At 26.2% G+C, this 25,381-nt stretch overlaps 1 protein-coding gene across 1 annotated transcript; it reads right to left on the reverse strand.

Annotated features, from left to right (window-relative positions):
* Positions 1–2,311: 2,311 nt before the first annotated feature.
* On the reverse strand, positions 2,312–23,264 carry LOC136076730 (NACHT, LRR and PYD domains-containing protein 3-like). The gene is made up of 3 exons (XM_065790131.1): positions 23,197–23,264; positions 4,398–4,445; positions 2,312–3,741 (listed from the first exon to the last, which is right to left on the reverse strand). Exon 3 carries the CDS (start codon positions 3,728–3,730, stop codon positions 2,318–2,320), a length of 1,413 nt encoding a protein of 470 aa, XP_065646203.1. The 5' UTR covers positions 3,731–3,741; positions 4,398–4,445; positions 23,197–23,264; the 3' UTR covers positions 2,312–2,317.
* Positions 23,265–25,381: the final 2,117 nt, after the last annotated feature.

Genomic DNA, 25,381 nt, shown 5'->3' on the forward strand with positions numbered 1-25,381 from the left:
AAGCTAAAAAATAAACTGAATAGGCTATTGAATAGCAAACCTGTATTTTCAATGCAGTCTTACTTTAAATACCTAAAATTAAAGCTGAATGGTCATCAAACAAGATATTTTACGATAAGAAAACTAGTGAAGATGTCATTTACAGATATTGTGACTATAAAATGGAGGGACTTCCTGAAAAAGCGTAAGGAATGCTATGAAATTAAAATAGTTACATGGTTAAATGTTGCATGCAGCTAAAGTTACAGACGTTCTCGGCGAAAATTAAACATACGTTGTAAGCAGAAAAAAAAAAATTTATTCCCAGGAATTATATCATTATTCCGGTAAGTAATATTGAACGATTAAAACTTGGACCGACTGTTAATTAACAACAAAAAAAGTGCGAAATCGTGGAAATATATAGTAATTAAATAGATTGAAAAGAAAGTCAATTAAAATTACAATCGATTAAGAACTCAAAATGTTTAAAAATCAATACGACAAGCTTGATTTTGATGTTTATATTTAAAAAAACGAGCTTTAAATCAAAATCAATATAACTTCAAAATTGTTTAATTGATATCAAACGTTTAGTTTTCTCTGCGAAATTATACTGTTCACTCTAATTAAATCAAAACTAAATCAAAAGATCTGTTTATTCTTAAATATTAATGAAATAATTTAATGTATCAAAAAAAAAAATGATATGCTCCATAAAAATTTTTTTTTTTCAATCAATTTGAATTTAGTTTCAAAACAAGATTTTTTAAAATTTAAAACTAATTACGACAATTAAAACTGCAGTATACTTACAACTTACTAAATTTAAAAAGTTTAGCTATCAGTGTTAATTTCAATAAACTATGGTGACAAAATGATTCCTTAAAACATTTTAAGAAAAAAAAACCAAATTGTGAGATTTTAAATATCAAAAACTCGATCCTCGAACTTCAAAAAATCTATCAGAAAATTCGAATAAAATTATAATCAAATTGTAAACAACCGTTTAGCTAATAGTTAAACGTATCGTAACTATCGCAACAATTTTTATAAAATGAGAATCCAGCGAATTGCGAACAATAGTAAATTTTCGAGATTTTTTTGATCACATTTTATAAAATGACTATAAACCAAGTTTAGGGCTTGAAAATGTGATTTTTAATTTAAACTGTGCTAGAGAACATAAACAGTTTCTGTTTAAAATATTATATAAAAAAAATAATAATTGGAACAAAAAAATAATTGCGATTATTGTTTATATTATCTTTTATTAACGAAAGTCACTTGAAGAAAAGTGAAATGCGTGAGTTAGTGGACTACTAAAAAAAAAAAAACTTGTATATTATTATTAGTTTACCAAAGTAATACCTATTAAGAAACAAAATGAATTGAAAAATAACTCACATAACAAATTAAAAAACATTATACTTACCTATAAAACAAGACTTGAGAATTTATGTAAAAAAAACAACGCTTGCTATGAACTGCCTTAACTCTGGTTAAAATTTAAAATCGCTAATATTAAAAATGGTTTAATATTATTAATATGCAATCTGTTATCAGATTATTGTTAACTATAATTACTGATGACAAAAAAAAAAACTTGTATATTATTATTAGTTTACCAAAGTAATACCTATTAAGAAACAAAATGAATTGAAAAATAACTCACATAACAAATTAAAAAACATTATACTTACCTATAAAACAAGACTTGAGAATTTATGTAAAAAAAACAACGCTTGCTATGAACTGCCTTAACTCTGGTTAAAATTTAAAATCGCCAACCCTCGGAATTAGGAAAAATGAGGTCGGCAATAATTTGCCGACCTCAATCTTTTTGAGGTCAGCATCAGGTCGGCAAAAATTATTTGATACAAAGGTCTAACCATAAAACATAGAAACGAGGTCGGCAAATTTTTGCCGACCTCAAATACTTTCAGGTCGGCAGTTAGGTCGGCATTGCCGAATGCCGACCGTAATTCCGAGGGTTGAATCGCTAATATTAAAAATGGTTTAATATTATTAATATGCAATCTGTTATCAGATTATTGTTAACTATAATTACTGATGACAATTTTAGCTTATTTTTAGTTTAGTAAAAAACACTTATCCTAAAGTTAAAAAGCTTAAAAATTTAATAACTCAATATTTATTTTAAAACCATTTTTTGTTTTTCTTTTGTTTTATAAACAATTAAATTGATTTTAATCAAGTTTTTGTAATCGTATAAAAACAAATAAATATAAATTATATACATGATAACATTATAAAACAAGAAAAAATTTAGAAATAACAGAATTTAGAAATAACAGAACCCCCAAAATAATTTGCATTAACAAAAAATATTTTTTTTTAGAGAAATAAGGTAAAAATTTGTAAATTTTTCATACCTTATTGCATAATAGAACTTACCTAAAATAGAATACAAAAGTTCTTCAGAACCGTTTTTTGAAGGATTTAAGTTAACAAGTAACTTTAATAAACTACTTTGGCTTTTATTAGTTAATCCACAAATCATCGATAAGCAACTCTCCAGCTTTTTATTGGCTATAATCTCTTCAATACTTAAACAATTATATGCATATACAGATGCACAAAACTCCATTATTGTTAAGTGTGCAAATTGATAATAACATCCCTCATCTGTTTCAATCTTTTCTATGAATCCAAAAAGATTACTTTCATTGTTATCAAAATCAATGATAAAAGTTTGAATTTCTTCTTCTGAAAAAATTACTTTATTTTCAACAAACAATTCATATGCAATTTTACAAATATTTAAAATATATTTCTTATTGGAATCGTCTTCAATTATCTTATTCATCAATTTTTTCGTTTTTATGATGTGATTTTGAAAAAAGTATAAAAAAATACTTGCATTTAAATTTGTCATTGTTAAGAAAGAATTTTTATTTATTTCTTTTGAATTACTAATAATTTTACACATGGAACATAAATAAAATGGAACAGATGCCATGGCTTTTGCAATTGGAGAGCTGTTTAAAGTTTCTTTCACAACATCTTTTTTTTCTTCTCTAACTTTATTTTCTATATATTTGTGTATTCCTATTTGGTTAAACCCCATTATTTGAATGTTTAACTTATCACTATGCTCTATAGATATACTTTGGTATTGATCAATTGCATAAACTCTACCAGCAACAACATATTTGTAGTTTTGAATTTCTATTAAAGCATTAACGATTGGATACTTACAACTTGAACTGCAATTTATTAACTCATTTAAAAATTTAAACTCATCTAATCCATCAATTATAAACAGTGCAGGATGATTACTAATTTTGAAATCATTTATAATATCTTTGTAGAAAACATTTAGTAATTCATTAAGATTAGAAATATTTGGATATTGATTAAGCCTTCTGCATTCCAAATAAAACACAAGTTTAACATTTTTCCAAATTAAATTATTTGACCAATCAAGCAAACATTTTCGAAGCAACCATGTTTTTCCAATACCAGCTACTCCAGATATTAATATTACAGACTTTTCTTTCATAAAAATTTCATTATATGGAATAGGTGTATAGTTCATTTGCTTTTCAAGAAAAATTTTTCGTTTAAAATTAAAAACAACATCCATTTGAGTATTAACTGCATCAACAATACATAGATCAACAAAATTATCCATCAGATCGACATTTGCAGGTACTTTTAATGGTGGTTGTACTTTATTTATTTTCCCATATTTTTCACGATAATAATTTTTCAGTGCTGTGCACATCTCTGATGTATCTAAATATAAACAATTGATCAAAGTCATCATCATCATCATCACATCTTAAATATTTTAGTATGCACAGGTATCATAGTTTTAAATTCAGAAACTATATATAACAAATATTACATTTTAATTCTGAAATTGGAATTTACAATTAATTTGAATTCTTAGCCAAGTGTTTATTTAGATTTTCGTTTTATTATTTTGAGTAAAGACTTCTTATTACATTTTGTGATGAGTTCTGTTTAAGCAAGAGGCAATAAAAAGGCTGGATAGCCAATGATTACATTTCTTTTAATGTCAAAACACTACAAAAAAAGCAACATGATAAAAAAATCAATCCAAAAAAAAAAATCAATCCACTTTATTTTATATTGTTATGTCCGAGTGAGTTAGTACATTTTGTGACAATTATTCTAGTAAAATAATTGAGTAAAAAATACTTGTGGTTTTTTGGATTCTTTTTTAAATAATTTTATTTGCCATATACCTCTTATCACTCATTATTACAACAACCATAAGTTTGAATGTTGTGATTTTATTCATTATTACACTAACGATATGTTTGAATGTTATGATTTTAGAGAATTTTAAAGAAAAATAGTCAACCATAAATAAATAGTTTATATAGCCTTTCTCATAATCATTGTTAATTTTAAACTATAATTACCTTTCTTAACACAAAACTTGTTATCAGTATCTGGTGGATTTGAAGGAACTAATAGAAAAAAAAGTTATTAATTCTAACTAACTTACTAAACATTAATAAAATTATTAATTCTGAAAAACTTTTCATTTAAGTTTATTTATTATTATAATTATCTTCTTATATAATTTATTTGAAGGAATTGTTAAAGAATTTGTTTAAAGGAAAAGTTAAGGAATCTCATACTCAAAGTTCAATATGAGATTTCTTAACATTAAAAATACCTAATTATCAATTTTTGCCTTTTTAAAAGTTAAAAAAATTTGTTGTTGAAAAAAAACTGATAGAATAAGGTAAGGTGCGGTTATTTAGACATGTGGGTAACAAGGACATGTATTAGATTAAACGTTTTTTATTAATGTTAAAATTAGTTTAACAAATGTTGAAGCCAGATGTTTATTTAAAAGATGTTAAATGAAAAAATATAACTATTTTTATCCACATAATAGTAAGTGTAAACAATAACACAATACGGAGGGCATAAGTTAAACTTATTTCTAGTTTTATTGTTGTCGAAAAACTTCAGTCTGAAGATAAGTAAAACCATACATAACATCATTTTTACATGTGTTTTTATGATGTTGTTTCAAAATACTAAGCATTTTAAATTTTTTTGTTGCATTTTTATTTCAAACCTATATTTTAGTTTTGAGACAACATTGACAGAAATGCTTAAGTCATCCCATTGACAGAAATGCTTAAGTCATCCCAAGAATCAAATAAAAGTTGGCGGAATGTCTTACATCTGATGAATCTTTCACAGTTACATGAAATGGAGTCAAACAAACCCTAAATTAAAATGTTCTTAAAAAAAAGAGAAATGTACCAAAACATCAAATGTCAACAGATCTAAAAACTGACACTTGCAAAAAGTTAAAATCCACACCAAACAATGTTGCTTAGTGTTGGTAAGAACAAAACATCAAAACCTGCAAATGTAAAAAATTATCTTGTTGTTTCTGAAACTAAATCAAACACTAAAAAAATTGTAACGAAGAAACCCAATAAAAAGATTACAGAACTGCTGATAATATATAATATATATTAAAAATGTCTTCTCTATTTTAATTGTCAATATTCCAATGATAATCTTACTCCTTATGATGTAACTTTAACATTTACAGCATAAAACATACTACTGTCAATGTTACACCATATAGGGATAATATTGACAGTTGAACCCCAAAAACGAAATTAATTATCTATTAATAATATTAGTTAAGTGATTAAATTCTTCATCAGTTTCTGGCAGCATTATCATTGGTAAACACAGAAATATTGCATACCAATTTCAGTCAAAGCTGAAAAAAATATATTTTCTAAAGATGTGTCAATGTTACCTCACACTTACCCTTAACCTTACACTTAAATTCTTGTATTCCAGTAGGACACATCTAGAATTAATTATAAAAATATTTTTTTAACTTAGAAACATATTTTTTATTCTAGTTATGAGTTAAATTTACCATAGAAGCTTGACAGGAGCATAGTTTTAACTTTTGAAATAACTTTCAATTAATACCCTTTATTTGATTTGAATTCATAAAAAGAAGATAAATATGATGACATAATTGATTATATATGATGTTATAGTTGATATCATTTTGGAAAGAGATCTTTAAGTTGTCTATTTTTGAAATATATGTAGTTTAACATTATAAGTCTTTAAAACATAAGGTGTACAAATAAACTATTTGTACACCTTTTAGGTGTACAAATAAACTATTGTCAGTTCAGACAATATTATATTGAAACCAAAGATTTAAAACTTCGACATGTCGCTCCATGTTTACAATTATTAATGGTCCTTTTTTGTGTGTGCAGTTTTGCACACTTTAGCATTTTTATTATTTTTATGATTTTTATCAAAGCATTTTAATCATACTTTTAAATTATCAAAAACCCAGCAAATACTGGACATACGTATAATGTATGTTCAGTTTATGTCCTGAACATCCTAGACCTTCTTGAAACTAAAATTTTGTTTTTGATCAGCGTGGAACGTTCATAAGGCGTCTGAATTATATTCGGAAGTGTGCCTTATTATAAAGAAACACAGATTAAACAACCTGACAAAAATCAAATTGATATGATTGTAGCAGATCTAAATTTAGATCTGCTACAGTCATATTCAATTTTGGAAACATTGTATTGTAGGCAATGGCATTTAACTCTCAATCTTAAGTTGAAATCAGGATTGGTGTCACTACCTGTGATATGATACTGAATGTTAGTATTAGTTTGACTTTTATCAGGTTGTTTACTTTGAGACAGTATCTTATGTTTGAAAAAGAGTATCATTAAATAAAATCAGATTTTATCATTTTTGCCATTATCAAGAACTTTTAGTTTCCTCCAATGCATGTTATGTAGGTTTCAATCTTGTTCAAAGCCACAACTTGATTTATTTTTATGTAATATTAGTAAGTATAACCTTAAAAAGTCTTATCAAAGCTTATAAACATCAAACTGATAAATGAAATATTTAAGTGTTTGGAGTAAACTAACATTAATATTACTTACTAATGAAAAAGTAAAAAATTTTGATTTGTTGTAAAAGTTTCACTACGTTATTAGCAGTACTACAAAATACTGTTGAAAAAATTGTGTAGCTTTTTTTAAGTCGGTTTTTTAATAAAATTTTAATTAATGTTCTTTAAATAAAAATTGCTATTGCTTGTAATATGACAGTTCAGAAACTTCTTTGCAATCATTTTTAATTTTTACCTAACACAACCAAGTAAAAGTAAAACTGATCTACCATTAAGAAATGAACATCAGGTAATTTTTTTAGAAACAATAATTTCAGAAAGAATTGGATACTATATTGTAAAGAATTAAAAATTCAGTTTTGCAAAAGTAACAGAAACAAAATTCTAAAAGCACAGGCATCAAAGAATAGAGTAACATGAAAGCAGAAATTATCTAAAAACATTCATAGTATGTTGTTTTTTTGAGAAAATAAAATTTTACCATAAAAGTTACTAACAATTTCATGAAAAAAAAAAGTGCTGGAGAGAGAGTAGTTAAAATTCTAAAATTAATTGATAAATGTTTTATTTATGGGTCAAAAAATGCTGCTGCTAATTAAACAATACAATTGATTATGGAAAAATCTCAGATACATTAATTATTTTGTCTAAATTTGACTCAATATTTATTTAAGAATACTTATCTTGTCTAAATTTGACTGAATAAATAATATATATATAATAAAATATATTGATGCACTATTGAATAAAATATATTGATTAGGGCTGGTAGATTAATCGGTATTTTACATTAATCGATTAACGATTAATTTTCGATTAATTTTAGAAAAAATGTGTTTATAACTTAATAAAAAGTAATTTATATTTTTTATGATTTTATTTCTCTTTTAATCAGATATGATCTTAAAAAACATAAATTATCAACAGTATCATCGTTTAAGCTAGCTCTTAAATTAGTAACAAATAAACAAGCTGCACTAAAACTTCTTTCTGCTTCTATAGAAGACGGGGGAAGACTTAGCATGGCATTATAAATCTTTTCTAAAGAACTTGGCCTGTTTCCAGTGCTTTTGAGAACTGCAGTTTCACGTTTAATGCATGTTAAAACTTCTTGAGGGGAAGATTTAAAAGTTATCCCTTTAGTTTTTCCTGCTGCTGAAGCTGTATTAGCTATTATTTCTGCTAATTCTTCACCTTTAGTTTTTTTTCTTAATGGTTCTTCATTACAAGTGTACTCTAACTCAGACTGATATGCTGCTTCTACTTCCTCATGTAGAAATAAACGTAGGTATATTCTCTAGCAGTTTTAGCAATTTTATTTTTATGTGGGTATTTCAAAAGATTATCTGGAAATTCTGAGTCTGATTTATAGTCAGCTGGGTTATGTATAAAGCACAGTAAACCAGCAATATTACTATTTCTTCTTTTAACATTTCTCTCCGAGACAACAGTAAATAATTTTTGACCAATGTTAGTATTTTGTTCTTTAAGATTTTGTAGTAAAAACAAAATAATTTTATCAGATTTTATCAGATCACAGTCTCTTTTCCCTAGTTCCATAACACTTAACTCTACAACATGTAGAACCTGAACAATATCAGAAATGTGTTTTATTTCTTCTTCTTTTAAAATTAAATCTGTTCTAGATATATCAACAAGAGCCTTTGCAATAACATTTTTTAATTTTAATAATCGTTTTAACATACTTATTAGCAAATTCCATCTTGTTTTAGTATCCAAAATAGGCTTGAGTTCTTTTCCTAAATCTGTTCTACAAATACTTTGAAGGGAATCGTTTTTAAGTGGAGATTTTCTAAAAAGTTTGACTATTTTACGAACCTTCAATATGATAATGCCATAGTCCCCATTAAACTGGATTTCCTGTGAAACAGAGCTATTACTTTCCTCATTCCAGCATTCTTCAGTGTTGTTTTCATCATCACGGTCGGAATCAAATGTTTCAATTTCAATCTCATCAGTCATTATTTCTTCTTGAGTTGTTTCTATTTCTAAGCATTTTTTCTTATAAAGAATATCACATACAGCAAGATGAATTCCATGGCAGTAGCAGAGTTGGTGTATAACTCCCATTTCTCGTCCCATTTTTTTCATTACTGATGCATTGCCAGTAACACATCCAAAAACATCATTGATCAAATTTAAGCCAAATTCATTTAATTTTTCAATAACAATATTAACAGCTCTTTCCAAAGGCAACGAACCATTTATTCTAATCATTCCAAGACCATAGTGACATTTGTCTGAATAATGTACATTGAGACATAAATACCTTCTAGTTTTACCAGAAGTCCACTCATCAAGAGAAATTAAAAACCTTTCTCCTTTTAAATTTTTATGCTGAAGCTCTTGAACAACTTTTAACTTAATTGAGTTTGCGTAGTTCATAACAATTGTCTTTATAGCATGTCGATCATCAGGGATTATAAGTCCTTGAGCTTTCCAGCCGTATTTAATATCTTTGCTATTGGCCAAAGTTGCAAAAGGGATACGATCAACAGCAGTTAAACGAGCTAATACATCTTCAGCTTTGCTACCTATTTTATTACAATAGGTAGCAATACCTGGCTGTATATTTTTAGACTTCTCTGAAATAACTTTTGTCAAATAAATTTTATGTTTGTGCTCTAAATGATACAAGAAATTGAAGTTGATGAATGGAATTTAAGTTCAACTGAACAATCTTTGCACTTGTATGTTGATTTGCCTTTATTTTCCAATAAAAAGTGTTTCCAAACTTCAGAGCGGTTATTTACAAACGACATTGTAAATGGTGGTTAAGAAACGGCACTATGAAAAAAGCATTGTTTTTGTTTGTTTATAATAATATTTGACCGGATGCTGGAAAATAAAGGCAAATCAACATACAAGTCAACACAAGTCTTGTTCGTTAAAAAAACGCTTGTAAATCTTCGTAAAAATCTTTGAAACAAAAAAACGCAAAGTTGTTATATTAAAAAAAAATTAATCGATTAATCATTTGTTAATAAATCAATTAATGATTAATGGTTTTTAATCGATTAATCGATTAATTGTTAATCGTTTACCACCCCTAATTTTGATGCACTTATAATGCATATAACTTGGTAAATAAAGGGAGAGAAAATTCGATTACTCTTATTACAAAAACAACATAAATGTATATTATTGCAATGAAAAATAATATAAAGAAAACTATTTTAATGGAAATTGCATCAGATGGTATGTGCTTTATTGAATACAATAATTATAAGATGTCACATAAAAAGTTCATGAGTGACTGATATGCATTGCAAACTGCACATTTTCAACTGGTAAATGTATGTTTGAAGTATTTAAAGAGAAACTCAGTGAAAGTAAAAAGTATTAAGAATTACACCAGCAATTTTGCCTATATCTGGTGCAACATATACTTGTTGCAACTTTTTTAAATAATACCACTTGAAGAACAACCTCTTTAATTTCTGCACATTGCAATAATTAGTACCATTGTAAAAATCAGTGATGAAACTCAATCTTTACTAGATAATTAAATATATTTACCTGAGGTAATAATAAGTTAAAAAAAAGTATTGAATCTACTATTGTAAGAAACCATCAGCAGTATTATTAAATAAACTCATTAATTATTTGATTAAAATTGTTAAACTTTGAGTGCTAGTATATTAGTATTTTACATAATAAAACATTACCTAACATCATCCTTAAAAATAATTGTGAAAAATGTTTACTATATCACATAAATCCCTTTTTATGAATAAATTAAAGAAAAGACGCGAAGGGTTAAATTTAATTAAGGCTAATTAACATGTTCGCTGCCAACAACGAGTATACTCGTAGTAAGTTGACGTCATTTATTTGCCAACTACAAGTATACTTGTAGTTAGCGGGACTTTGATATTTGCCAACTACAAAAATACTCATAGTAAGCCAACGTCATGAGTTTGCCAACTACAAGTAAACTCGTAGTTATTCTAACTTATTTCAAATAATATTTGTGCATGACTGGCTTTGTCTATTCACTTTTTTTTCTTTTCTTAGCTTCATATTTGATTTCAGAAAATATTACATTCAAGTTTTTATTATAAAAACCCAAGGAACCTAATTTAAATGCGGATAAAGACAGAAATAGCTTAAAACAGAAAAAAGTAAAATATTGATAATGCTTTAAATTTTATTTCATAAAAGTTAAAGTGTAAAACTATTCTTTTGAATGATAAATTCTGAAACATTCGCCAATACATAACGGAGGTCTATTTTCACAAACAGCACATTCATATTGTGTTTCTATACTTTTTATTTTAGAGCAGACTCAACATGGTTTTGTTAGGAATTTTTTCTTTTCATTAGGTGGTATTGAAGACAAGTAGTGGAAGCTATTATTAGTGATTCGAGGCACAGTTTTATTCAAACGTTCACCCAATAAATCCGTAAGAATTAATTCTCTAAACTTAAGCAAGGAAATTGTTTTATCTAGTCTATATTTGCTGTTTAGACAGTAAGCATTAAACAAAAAAGTATCAAAGAGATGAAGTGGTACTTTATATACCAACTAATTGTCTTTCTTAGGCAATCATAATACAATACCATTTGTTCTGCCCTATCTACTACAGACATACATAGATTGTAATCTTTAATGATATTGGGTTTCATTTTCTTCTCTCCTCTCCTGTTTGTCACTTCAATCATTTGCAACGAATGCAATTTGCTAATCATTAGCATGTCTCTTTTGTCTTTCCATTTAGCAACCACTACACCCTCTCTGCTTCTGCTTATAATATCTCCCTGTTTCAGTTTTGCTTTTGTACATTCTTTTGGATTTGACTTTTGGTCAGTTCTTAATTTAACACAAATGTATGTTTTTTGATTTATCATGTGCTTTGTTAACTCAATGGAATTGTACAAGTTATTGGTGTACAGGTGATAACCTTTTCCCAGAAATTTTTCCATTCCAAGTCTAAAACAATAGCTCCAATTTGACACAACAAATGTTTACCAAAAGTTGTCTCGCCAGAGTAGATTTTTACTTTTAGTACAATACCATTTGATTCGGAAAGCTCATAGAACTTGATGCCATACATATGTCTTTTATTTTTCACATACTGCCTGAATACAAAACGTCCAAAGCATCATTGACTCATCGATTGATATATTTGTATTAGGACAGTAGATGTTATCCATTGTATTATTTAAGTGATCGAGAAGTCCAATAGTTTTACACAAGCGTCCGCTACCTGAATCTGCATTGTAAATAAAATGCCAAAACCGTAACATTAGTTGGAATTTATTTTGTGGCATTATTCTAGACAATAAGGGAACTCTATAGAGACTGTTCCTAGACCAATAGTGTTCTAAAGATGGCATTTTGACACACCCCATAAAAAGAACTCCAAGAAACTGCCTCATATCTTCTGAATTTATTGATTTCCAATCTTTAAAATGTGAGCTTCACCTGAGGGGACGCTGCTTATTTATTTCTTGCGTTGCGTAGCGATTAGTTTTAAATACCATAGTGTTTATAAGCTCTTCTGTAACAAAAAGTCTAAAGAAATCTAATGGTTTCTTGCTCTCAATGTTTATCTTCAAACCAGGATTGGCAGTAAATTGAATTTGTTTTAAAATATTCGGCTCATCTTTCCATAGGTTTGAATTTCTAGATGGATTTGTTTCAGAAGTTGTTTGTCAGGCAAAATATTACTTATAAGATCTACCTGTTGAGCTTTGTTTTGATTTTGTCTATAAGCAAGACCACCCGTTGTTCAAGCTCTTTTCGACGGCATTAAAAAATCTTCTGCAGTGGCTGCTAGATGAATATCTGTAAACTGATTGCCATCACTTTCTTCAGTGTTATTATCTTCAGAACCTGATTCTGATACAGTCAAGCTCAAAGACGTAGTAGTATAAATGAAAAATGAATCCGAATCTTCAATGTCATCTTCACTATCCTCACAAACTTCCATAATCATATGTGCTGATCCAATTGTGGAATATCTGTGTTGAGCTAATATGAGATAGTTAAATTTATAAATTATCTATTTATAAAAAAGAAATTACTTATCTATAAAACACATTAATTAGTATACTGTGTAAAAAAAATCGAAGTGCACACTAAAATGTTTTTTAATATATTAAAAAACATTTTGTAAACGTTGTGTAAATCAAATTTTTTTCACATTCTTAATAACATGCAGTATAATGTAGTTATCAAATATATTTTAGCTTCTAGTCTAAAAAACACAAAAATTTAGAATGAAGAAAACAAAATATAAATTACTTTTTTTATTCATGATAACTCCTAATGTGCATGGGCAAAAAAATTGAAACACTATTTATAATAATATTGCATCAAATAAGCTACATTACTATACCTTTTCAAGATGTAATTGAGATTAAAAGTTGTTATTAAGAAAAGTAAGATGCAATTGAGAAATACAACATGTAATTTAGAAGTCACAATATGTAATTAAGAAACACAAAATGTAATTAAAAAATTTTAAAATGTAATTGAGAAACCCAACATGTAAATAAGAAATCGCAATATGTAATTAGAATAACAAAAGTTCTAATTAAGAAATCGTAATATGGAAATGAGAATACATTATTAGTAATTGCAAATTCACAATGTACGCTTAAAGTTCATTATAAAAAATCTTATTGTACATGCATTTTAATAAGTTAATAATATCAAATTTAGCATTTGTATGCACCAGCAATACAGTAATACAGTAATGGAATTGAAAGGTCATTGTGTTATTTGTCAATACACTATAAACAGAAAGTCTGTTATTAAATTGCATCCGTGCATTTAACTAAATTTGTATACATCCACTTTTGGAACCACCTTGTCCAATTTGTAGGCATGAAATACATACAACCAAATAAGTTGAAAGAAAACATGTTTTATCTTCGTCAAATGAGTTATTGAATGCGCTGAGCGAAATGGCGACCCAATCGTCACTTTGCGACTCTGGCGCAAATATTTAGGTGTCAAATGTACAATTGCAGCATACAATTGGGTCCTTAGCGGAAATTTAAATTTCTTTGGAAGATATGGAGTTACCGCCAACCACAAATTCCTTTTTCATCACTTTTTTATTTTATTGATAATATATTGTTATTTATTGAAAACCAACCCATATGGCCACCTTGGCAAAATTAGGATCAAACCTAATAATACAAGGTAAACTAAAGCAACAAAATTAAAAATACAAACAACTTCTTTCTGATAATCTATATTATAAATATTTCTCAATTACAACTTTCATCTTCTAAATTACATCTAACGTTTCTTAATTAATTCTTTCATGTTCTAAATTACAACTTACGTTTTTTAATCACACTTTCAAGTTCTCAATTACATCTTGATAAGGTGTAGTCACCGCAGTGAGTTATACTCATTACGGTGTTATGAGTAAATTTGTACTTCAGCACTGGAGAAAAAAATTTCTTCCCTATTGCCAAAGTATGAGTATAATCGTAGTGCTTATTTTTTATCAGTTATATTCAGAATAAAAATTATTTTATTTTATTTATTGAAATGTTGATAACTAGCCTTGGCAATCAGAATGAAACCGCGAAAAACAGCCTCGGAAAAAATAATCATTGCAGACATTATGGCTCGGCAAAGAAACAAAGCATAGTTTAAAATAGCTCGGCAGGGAACGTGTTAAGCAATTAAAATATTTTCACAATGATAAAAAATGATTTGAAAAATTCACTTTTTTAAAAAGTTTTAAAATTAAATCTATCTTTGAAAAAATCAATTGTACCTATTATTAAATATTTTAAAAAAATTAAGTGATTTAAATATATAAATCTAATAAAGATCTCTAAAAAAAAAGAAATTGTTATTAGACTAATTAAAGTTTTTTTCAATTCCAAGTTATCAACAAAAAAAAAAGGTATTTAAAATAGGTGATTTTAAAGCATGACAATTATTTTAAATGACGAAAAAATATAAATTTTAACTTTAAAATAGTAACACGAGCATTTTTTTTGAAAAAAAGTTAAACACTATAAGTATTTCTAGTTTTACAAGTTATTAGGCAAATTTTTATTTCAAATAAAACTTGGTAAACATTTAAACTATCAGTAAAGTATTTACAATTCCTGGATTATTTATTGTTCAGTTAACATTATAAAAATACTTTTCAACACAATATATTGTTTTAGGAAAAAAACTGTCGGGTGATTAAAATTATTCATTAACTTGTATCACATTGTCAATAATTATCCAAATGGTGATTTTATCATATATGCATTTTTAAAACTACCTTAATAAAATAAATTACTGCAAAACAAGTTTATTTTACTAGTTAAGAAAAAACAATTTTTGTAAATGTATATCTTATGAAACATCTATTTTGTTTCAACTTTTTTTTTTTTTCAATATTAAATAATTAAATTTACTTTTTTTATCATAATTTAACATAAATTAATTTTTTTTTGTGAGAAACAAAGATTTAAGGTTTCAAGTATCATTTATTAAAAATACTGTTGCGGCCTCATAAGGCCGTAAGGCAAAAAAGAAACACAAACGCTTTATAAATATTTTTGATGCAAGTTAAACATGTTTACAAGGAATTTAATTTTTTGTAAAAAATGGAAAAAAAAGGAAGAAAACCAAGTAAAAAAAAATAATTTTTTCTAATTTAAATAACTTTTTTAATCAAAATTCTTTTTTAATTATAAGAAAACACTTCTTTTTTCACTTTTTTTGATATTGCGCAATCTGTTATTTATATAAAGCTAATGTAACTATTATAAAATATTATTTTTCTAAACTATTTATTTTTTGCAAAATAAAACTTATAAATATAAACAAAATCTGTTCATAAGCTATATTGCTTCAAGCGTAAATTTAACCAAAAAAATTAATTACTGAGTTATATCTATAAAAAAAATTGTTTTTTAATTAATTATAAAAAAATAAACTCTTAATAATATGTCGTTTAAAGTTAGTAATAATTAATGTTTTTTCATTTTTTTGATTAACTGAAAAAACATGTTAAAAAACCATTATAATAATCAAACAAACAAAATTTAAAATATCAAAAATGGCACAAATATAAAAAAAACTTAACATATACTATTTTTTTTTCATTATTTTTTTTGTTATGTTTTTTATTTATTTTTTAAATTGGGTAATTATTTTTGTTATTGTTTGTTATGAGAAATAGCCTGAATAAGTATTCTTGCAGGATGATAAATAAAAAATTTTTTATTTAGTTTATTTTATGATTTTTTTTTGTACACGTCTATAACATCTTTTTTGTCAACATTTTTGATGGAAAAGTTAGGTTAATAAAAATAAAATTTTCTTTGTTTTTTCTTAAGTTATTATATTTGTAAATAGCACAAATATCAAATGTAATTGTCATGCAAACTTTTTTACGTAATCGCCATTCAAACTTCTTAAGTGGTTTTTATAATGTTAATTATTTCTTATATTTTACGGTTTCTTTAAATATTAAAAAATCATAAAACTGCTTATGTAAAATGGCTTACAGCGTACTTAAGTGGCGCGCCAGTTTATGCTTTTAAACAAGGCCTGCATATGCATATATGGTAAAATACCACGCATGAAAAAGATGAAATGGGTAAAAAATGAAAAAGGATAAATTGTGTCAATCATTCATGAACATTTTGGTGACACATTGTGTCTGCAATGGTCACTGTCTTCTGCATATCACTAATGAAGTTGAATATTTTAAAAATAGTTTGGACTAGATTTCTTGCTTCTAGTTAGAATTTTTTGCAATTAGTTGCAATTGTAGAGCAAGAATATTGACAAAAACTACATTTTAAAAAATTTTTGTTTTATGACAAAAAAAAAAATTGTGAATTAAATTTTTTAGTATGTAAAAAAAACTATACTAAATGACCAATTACTTTGTGATGTCTAAACAAAAAACTATTTAAAATTCACAATTAACATTTGAAAAGACCAATAAAACCCTCTCATGGAATACATATTATATAGAGCTACAAAGGAGTAAATATAGAGATCTTGTAAAACCTTTTAATTTTGACTGGCTATTAAAATCACAAATTTTTGTGATTTTATTAGCCAGCAAACCCATCTAAAAAGCAATTATTTGCTTCTATTTGCTTAGAAATATTTCTATTATTAATAATATTAAAAAGATGAAAAATATTGAAAATCTTTAATTACATTTGCTTTATGTTTAACTTCTTTTTCTAATCTATTTAGAGAATTTAAATCTAAAGAAGTTATAGTCAATATCTAAAGTTTATGCAATTCCAAATTTTTGTTGAAATTGTAATAACTTCCTAGACTAATCCATGGATGGACTGTTTACTTTAATTTCTCCTATAAATGTATCTGTGTTATTCGCTTTATGTTTAACTTCATTATATAATTTATTAAAGGAATCTCAGGTCTTGTGATGAAGCAGGAGCGATTGCTCCGCATAAGTGAAACTTGCCCATAAATGGTATTTAGGGCACAACAAATAGCGCTCGCTAATTTCGTTACAAGAGTAAAAAATTATGCTTGTCTGAAGAACCTGCAATGGAGAAAATTATAAGTTGATTTTATAGAAAATATTTTTGGTAAAATTCTTTTACTGAAGTCAAAAAATGTTTAATTAAACAGTAGAGTTTGTATATTGTTAAATAATACTTAAATAGTACCAACAAAGTTATATTGGTTATAAAAAAATGTTACGCATAAATTTAAATTAAAAATCTTAGTGCAAGAGAGCCAATGATTTATTTCTTCAATTTGAAAGTTGAATTCAGCATGACGTTTTTTTTTAATTTTCTTTGAACTTTATCATATTATCCCTTAATTGTACCCTGGTGAAGTCAAACCATTCCCTAACTCGCACAGTTTTTTTAGGTCCATTTGACAAAAAAAACTTTACTTAACTACTTTGAATTGCATAAAAGCCTATGTAATAAAATATCAAAAGTTGCAACACTTCAATAAAAATTCCAAAATTTGAATGCTTAATAATTAAATATCTAGCATAATACTTTATTTATAATAATTTATTAAACTATAACTTCATTAATAGGTTTGACTTTGCACAGGCTTGATAACGTTTTATTTATTAATGAATTTTACATTTAAAAATTAAAAACATCAAATAAAATTCAAAATGCTAGAATATTAAATATTTTTGTGTCTTATATAGTTTAACAAACTAAATGTTTTTACTGATATCTTCAAATCAGTCAAGCTTATAATAAAGTGTATTTATTAAAAAAGTTGAAGTTAAAACAGAAAAATTCAAATTATAAATCTTTACAGAGTTCGAGTTAACCACATTCTACTGTTTATTATTATTCATTATATGTATTGTTTATTGAAACTTTAGGAAGCGTGCTCACAAACAACAAAAGATAAAATGTAACATCATTAGTTTCACTCCTTCATGATCTGGTTTTTATTGGTGTAACAAACAGCATTTCAACAAATATAAGTCATTCTACAATTTTTAGTATATTTGTAGAAATACAAATATACGTCAGCATATTTGTATAAAAGTTATTTATATACAATATATTTGTAAAAGTTTATATATATATATATATATATATATATATATATATATATATTTTTTAACAAATATAATGTATAAATTACTTTCTGTTTTTTTTTTTTAATTTAAGTTATTAAATTATAAATTGATAGAATTTTGAAAAGTTTTAAACTGCAAATTTGGAACGTTGGACAAGAAAACTTAGTTTATAAAATTATGTGTTAAACCTTTTTAATGACAGAGTTACTTAATTCTTAGTAATAACTTTATTCTTAAGTTAAATACAAAACTATAACGGGTGGCCCAAGATAAATTGCATAGGTAGTATTTTTATTATAACTTTGTTATTTTTTTAGCTAGAACTTTTTTTTAGTGAATTTTTTTTTAAAAGATTTATTATTAAATTCTCTATAAATCTGTCTTGATGGCTTTGTTTTATGGTTTTTAATTTTATTAGTAGATAATGAAATCTAAGGATTTGCAAAAGCTTGTACTTTCTAAATACCAAAATGGTGATGGTCCATCAAAAATATTTGCTGATATTAACGGTGTCATTGGGTTTCGTACAATAAATCGGTGGTGTCAAATGATAGGAGAGACAGGCTCTATCGAGTTGAAATGTCCATCAGGTGGTCCAAGATCAGTTCGAACAAATGCAAACATTCAAAAAATCAGAAGTTGTCTGAAACGTAAAAAGAGGATTTCATCTCAAAAATTAGCTAATGAACTCAATATCTCCAGAACCAGTGTTCAAAGAATACTTCAAAAGGATCTCAATTTGCAGGCATACAAACACAGAGTTGAACCACTGCTTACAAATGGTCAAAAAGTCAAGAGAATTAAATTTGCAAATTGGATAAGAAACCATTTTCGAAAAGAGCAAAAACTGAAAATTCTGTTTTCAGATGAAAATTTTTTTGAATTAAATGGTATTTACAATGCCCAAAATGATCGCATATGGTCCACTAATCGTAATAAAGCTGATAAAGATGGTGGAATTAAACAGAAACAAAAATTCCCTCAAAAGGTAATGGTTTGGTTGGGAGCTTGTTCAAAAGGTGTTACACCACTGGTTATTTTGGACAAAGACACAGTAAATCATGACTGGTATATAAAAAAAGTGTTGCCAGTGGCCTTGAAATATGGAAACAAGATGTTTAGTGATGATTGGGCATTTCAACAAGATGGAGCAACCTCTCATACACATCATTTAACTCAACAATGGTGTCATGATAGTTTTCATGCTTTTATTGACAAAAACCACTGGCCTCCAAATTCCCCCAATCTCAACCCTTTAGATTACTCAATATGGGATGAACTCATTCACCAAATGAAATGGAATAAAATTAAATCAAATTAACATCAATTCAAGAACTTAAACAAGCTGTAAAAAACATTAGAGTAAATGTAGCTTTAGAAAGTTGTACTAGTTGGACCAATCGCTTATATCGTATGTCAAAAAAAAATGGAGACTATTTACATTAAATAAATCATGTCATTTTGTAGAGAATTTAATAATAAATCTTTTAAAAAAAAATCCACTGTTCTAGCTTAAAAAATAACAAAGTTATAATAATAATACTACCTCTGCCATTTATCTTGGGCCACCCGTTAAATTTTTTTTTTTAAATTTAATTCTTAAGATGGATACTTTTTAAATAACAGTGCAAATGTAAAAACTTGATTTGAAATAAATTTAAATTTTTGAGAACAAAATAATTAAAACTATATTTATATAAAACGATATTTTATTGTTTTTATTTATTATTAATTAAAATATTATTAATTAAAATTAAATTATTTAAAATAATTAAAATATTTCTTCCGGTAGATAGACTAATTTAATAACGAAAAAACCAAAGCTTTTTCATCTGATTACCCCGGACTTCACATGAAAGAAAATTTAATCAAAAAGTGTCCTACCCTTTTCCTTGCATGCACTCCTACGCTTTTGGGTGACCCATACTCACGTACATAACTTATGGATGACCTATGGGAACCGATTTCCAACCCTAAATATCGCTCTTAATAACTTGATATTAAGTGCGCAGAGTTGCACTCGTTAATAAGGTGTTTCAGCTTTACATCACTAGTTTCACAATGTACTTCTTAAAATAAACGTCAGTATATAAGTTATTTATGTATTATATTTGTATATATACTTACACTAATATATATTATATTAATATAAGTCTATAATATATTTATTAAGTATATAATCAAGTATATAAAGTATTATTCACTTGATAATAATTATATGGTGCATTCAGTTTAAATTAGAAAGCAGTTTCCTATTCTATACAAAAAATTGAATTAAAAGTTATGAAGTCATTACTGCTACTAATAGAAGGGAATGTTTACTATTTTCAAAACGCTTCATCCCAATGAGAATAGAAAAGTTTAATTAAAAAACTAAAAATAGATTGAATTTTAAAAAATCAAAAGTTTAAATCTACAAGATTTTGTAAAAGCATAAGATTCTTTTGCTTTATTGTTTTTTTTTTCACACATCTTTTGTAAATAAAAGAAATATTCTTAATCTTTGTATTTTCTATTTTTAACTATTATTTATCTTTAATTTAAATTAAAAACGTTTCTGTTGTTTAGAATGTCAAGCTTTTTCATTTGACTCCAAAAGGGAAATTAAGTTACGTAGTCATCTTTTAGTTTAAATAATCGTCTTTTAGTTTAAATGGCGATATTTCATTGTTTTTATTTAATATCAATTTTACTATGTATAATTAATTTTCAAGTTTACTTTTATTAGTACTACCCCATGCAATGTTTACATAGTTAATATGATAATGAACTAAAGAGTAATATAATTGAAATAAGGTTTGTTTGTTAAGAACATTTATTTTGTTTTTAAGATTATATTTAAGATTATTTATTTTGTTTTTAACTTTATTTCTGTTTGTTAAGATTTTTTCAAAATTTTTAATTGAAATTTTTTTTGTTTGTTAAGATGTTAATTTTTACTTTACATTTTACAATTTACCATTTCACCCGGAAGGTCAACGAACCCATTGAAACATTCTGACAATAATTGAAACACAGTAAAAACATGTCATACAAGTCTATTGCAGTTAATACTCAAGTTCCTACTATCTATTAACTATTATCTATTAGTTACTTAATTGCTAACTTTACTAAAAGTTTTTTTCTGCCAACCCATTAATTAATGTTAAAGCTAGCACAGGAAAACTGAGGTTTTTTCAGCAAGGTTTGCTGGTGCTTCTGCTACAGTATTTTAAATAAAGTGCGCAGATTTTCAGATCTTTTCTTTTCATTGCAGTCATGGCTTGTAAAACTTGCATGTCTATTGACTTTGAACCACAATTGAGTGTACCAGATAAAAAAAGTTTTGGTCAAAAATCTATGCTCTTCCTTATCATTTCGTAGAATAAAAAAAAAAATGAAACTTGAGATGAACTTTGTTTTTGTTAACTCTGTTACGAGTATAGCCATCCACAACAAATTTTTTTTTTCTTAACATATCAACCTGAATTCAAATGCAAAAAAAACCAACATTATTTTCTTAAAATATTTTCTTTCAATTTCATGAAAATCAACGCCACAAAGTATTTTCCTATTTTTCCAATTTTTAATTTAAGTAAAATTTTTTGTTAGCTAAATTTTTTCATTAATTCTAACCCTGTTGGAGTTACGGTAAAAAATGTAAGTGTTAACTTTGTAAACAACAAATATGTTAAGAAAAAACGCCAAAAACTTTTCAAAATTCACATTTTGCAAATTAAAAATGTGTTAGTACACTATATACAAACTAAACGTCTTTACTTAAAACTTTTAATATGTCTGCCCATAATTTTAATAACAAAAGTTCAGCTTTTAATAAAACTTTTAATAAAATTTTTTTAAAAACCCAAGCATCCATTGATTCATTACAACTGCATCCATTGTTTAATTACAACATTCATGTTGTTAAAAGTCTCTAGTTGTGACATAAACTGAAGCGCTTAATGGAATGCAAATGTTTTTTTATAACCAACACAGACAAAATATAAAAGAGAAAATATAAGCTAATTATGTAAACTTAATCGTTAAAAAAACTATGCAGTGAGCTAACACATGTTATTAAAAACAGATATTTTTTGACACAAAATACAATGCAGGTATGTTATAATTTTTAGTTTGTTGACAAAATTATAGCTGAGATCTGGTCTAATGTCTAGATTGAAAAATTTCCTCTGATTGCAGATTTTTTTGCCCCTAAAAAATCTAAAATCTTTCTTAGTACTTTGAAACCAAGGATAACATTAGATACGCTGATCATGTCTTTTTTTTTTTTTTTATGAATTTTTAGCAAGTTTTTTTTTTTTTTATATAGATATGTATTTTTAAAACAAATTCTCTCCATATAATTTTTTTAATATATATATTTTTTTGTTGATGCAACTCCCTCTCTTAAAACTATAGCTCTAAAACACAAACTCAAGAAACTCAAACAAGACCACTGCACAAATAAACATATTGAGCAAAGTATTACTAGTGATATAATTGGGCCTTGGTCCAAATTTTCAGTTTCAAAACAAATCAAGGATAACTTCTGGTATTACATCACTGTAATACAATTTATACTTACAACAAAAACCACCAAAATAACTAAAATTGGTCACATTTTTTACCTACATTTTAGGATTTACCTTTATTTTTGATCAAACAAAAGGATATTAAAACCTTATGGCTACAAATCATTTTGGAATATACTTAATGTAAAGTAATTTTAAAAATATATATAATTACCTTTGTTGGCTGAAAATCTTGAAGTTATTTCTGTTGAACATGGAGTTTCTAAATGATTCAATTTAAAAGCTTCAAAAAAAATTTTTTTCGTGAGCGCAAAAGAACACAAAATTTACAAAAGAATAAAAGTAAAAAACAATGTTCTAAACAATCTTCTATTACAAGCAATAACAATCTTCTATTACAAGCAATAACAATCTTCTATTACAAGCAATAACAATCTTCTATTACAAGCAATAACAATCTTCTATTACATGCAATAACAATCTTCTATTACAAGCAATAACAATCTTCTATTACAAGCAATAACTATCTTCTATTACATGCAATAACAATCTTCTATTACAAGCAATAACAATCTTCTATTACAAGCAATAACAATCTTCTATTACAAGCAATAACTATCTTCTATTACATGCAATAACAATCTTCTATTACAAGCAATAACAATCTTCTATTACAAGCAATAACAATCTTCAATTACAAGCAATAACAATCTTCTATTACAAGCAATAACAATCTTCTATTACAAGCAATAACAACCTTCTATTACATGCAATAACAATCTTCTATTACAAGAAATAACAATCTTCTATTACAAGCAATAACAATCTTCTATTACAAGCAATAACAATCTTCTATTACAAGCAATAACAATCTTCTATTACAAGCAATAACAATCTTCTATTACAAGCAATAACAATCTTCTATTACAAGCGATAACAATCTTCTATTACAAGCAATAACAATCTTCTATTACATGCAATAACAATCTTCTATTACAATCAATAACAATCTTCTATTACAAGCAATAACAATCTTCTATTACAAGCAATAACAATCTTCTATTACAAGCAAAAACAATCTTCTATTACAAGCAATAACAATCTTCTATTACATGCAATAACAATCTTCTATTACAAGCAATAACAATCTTCTATTACAAGCAATAACAATCTTCTATTACAAGCAATAACAATCTTCTATTACAAGCAATAACAATCTTCTATTACATGCAATAACAATCTTCTATTACAAGCAATAACAATCTTCAATTACAAGCAATAACAATCTTCTATTACAAGCAATAACAATCTTCTATTACAAGCAATAACAACCTTCTATTACATGCAATAACAATCTTCTATTACAAGCGATAACAATCTTCTATTACAAGCAATAACAATCTTCTATTACATGCAATAACAATCTTCTATTACAATCAATAACAATCTTCTATTACAAGCAATAACAATCTTCTATTACAAGCAATAACAATCTTCTATTACAAGCAAAAACAATCTTCTATTACAAGCAATAACAATCTTCTATTACATGCAATAACAATCTTCTATTACAAGCAATAACAATCTTCTATTACAAGCAATAACAATCTTCTATTACAAGCAATAACAATCTTCTATTACAAGCAATAACAATCTTCTATTACATGCAATAACAATCTTCTATTACAAGCAATAACAATCTTCAATTACAAGCAATAACAATCTTCTATTACAAGCAATAACAATCTTCTATTACAAGCAATAACAACCTTCTATTACATGCAATAACAATCTTCTATTACAAGAAATAACAATCTTCTATTACAAGCAATAACAATCTTCTATTACAAGCAATAACAATCTTCTATTACAAGCAATAACAATCTTCTATTACAAGCAATAACAATCTTCTATTACATGCAATAACAATCTTCTATTACAAGCGATAACAATCTTCTATTACAAGCAATAACAATCTTCTATTACATGCAATAACAATCTTCTATTACAATCAATAACAATCTTCTATTACAAGCAATAACAATCTTCTATTACATGCAATAACAATCTTCTATTACAAGCAATAACAATCTTCTATTACATGCAATAACAATCTTCTATTACAAGCGATAACAATCTTCTATTACAAGCAATAACAATCTTCTATTACATGCATACTAATTAATGTGTTTTATAGATAAGTAATTTCTTTTTTATAAATAGATAATTTATAAATTTAACTATCTCATATTAGCTCAACACAGATATTCCACAATTGGATCAGCACATATGATTATGGAAGTTTGTGAGGATAGTGAAGATGACATTGAAGATTCGGATTCATTTTTCATTTATACTACTACGTCTTTGAGCTTGACTGTATCAGAATCAGGTTCTGA

The sequence above is a fragment of the Hydra vulgaris genome, chromosome 02 (genome assembly GCF_038396675.1).
Source record: "Hydra vulgaris chromosome 02, alternate assembly HydraT2T_AEP".
NCBI lineage: Eukaryota > Metazoa > Cnidaria > Hydrozoa > Anthoathecata > Hydridae > Hydra > Hydra vulgaris.

Coding starts and splice junctions, on each gene's coding strand:
- LOC136076730 (XM_065790131.1), bottom strand. CDS start 3,730: ATGTGCACAGCACTGAAAAATTATTATCGTGAAAAATATGGGAAAATA.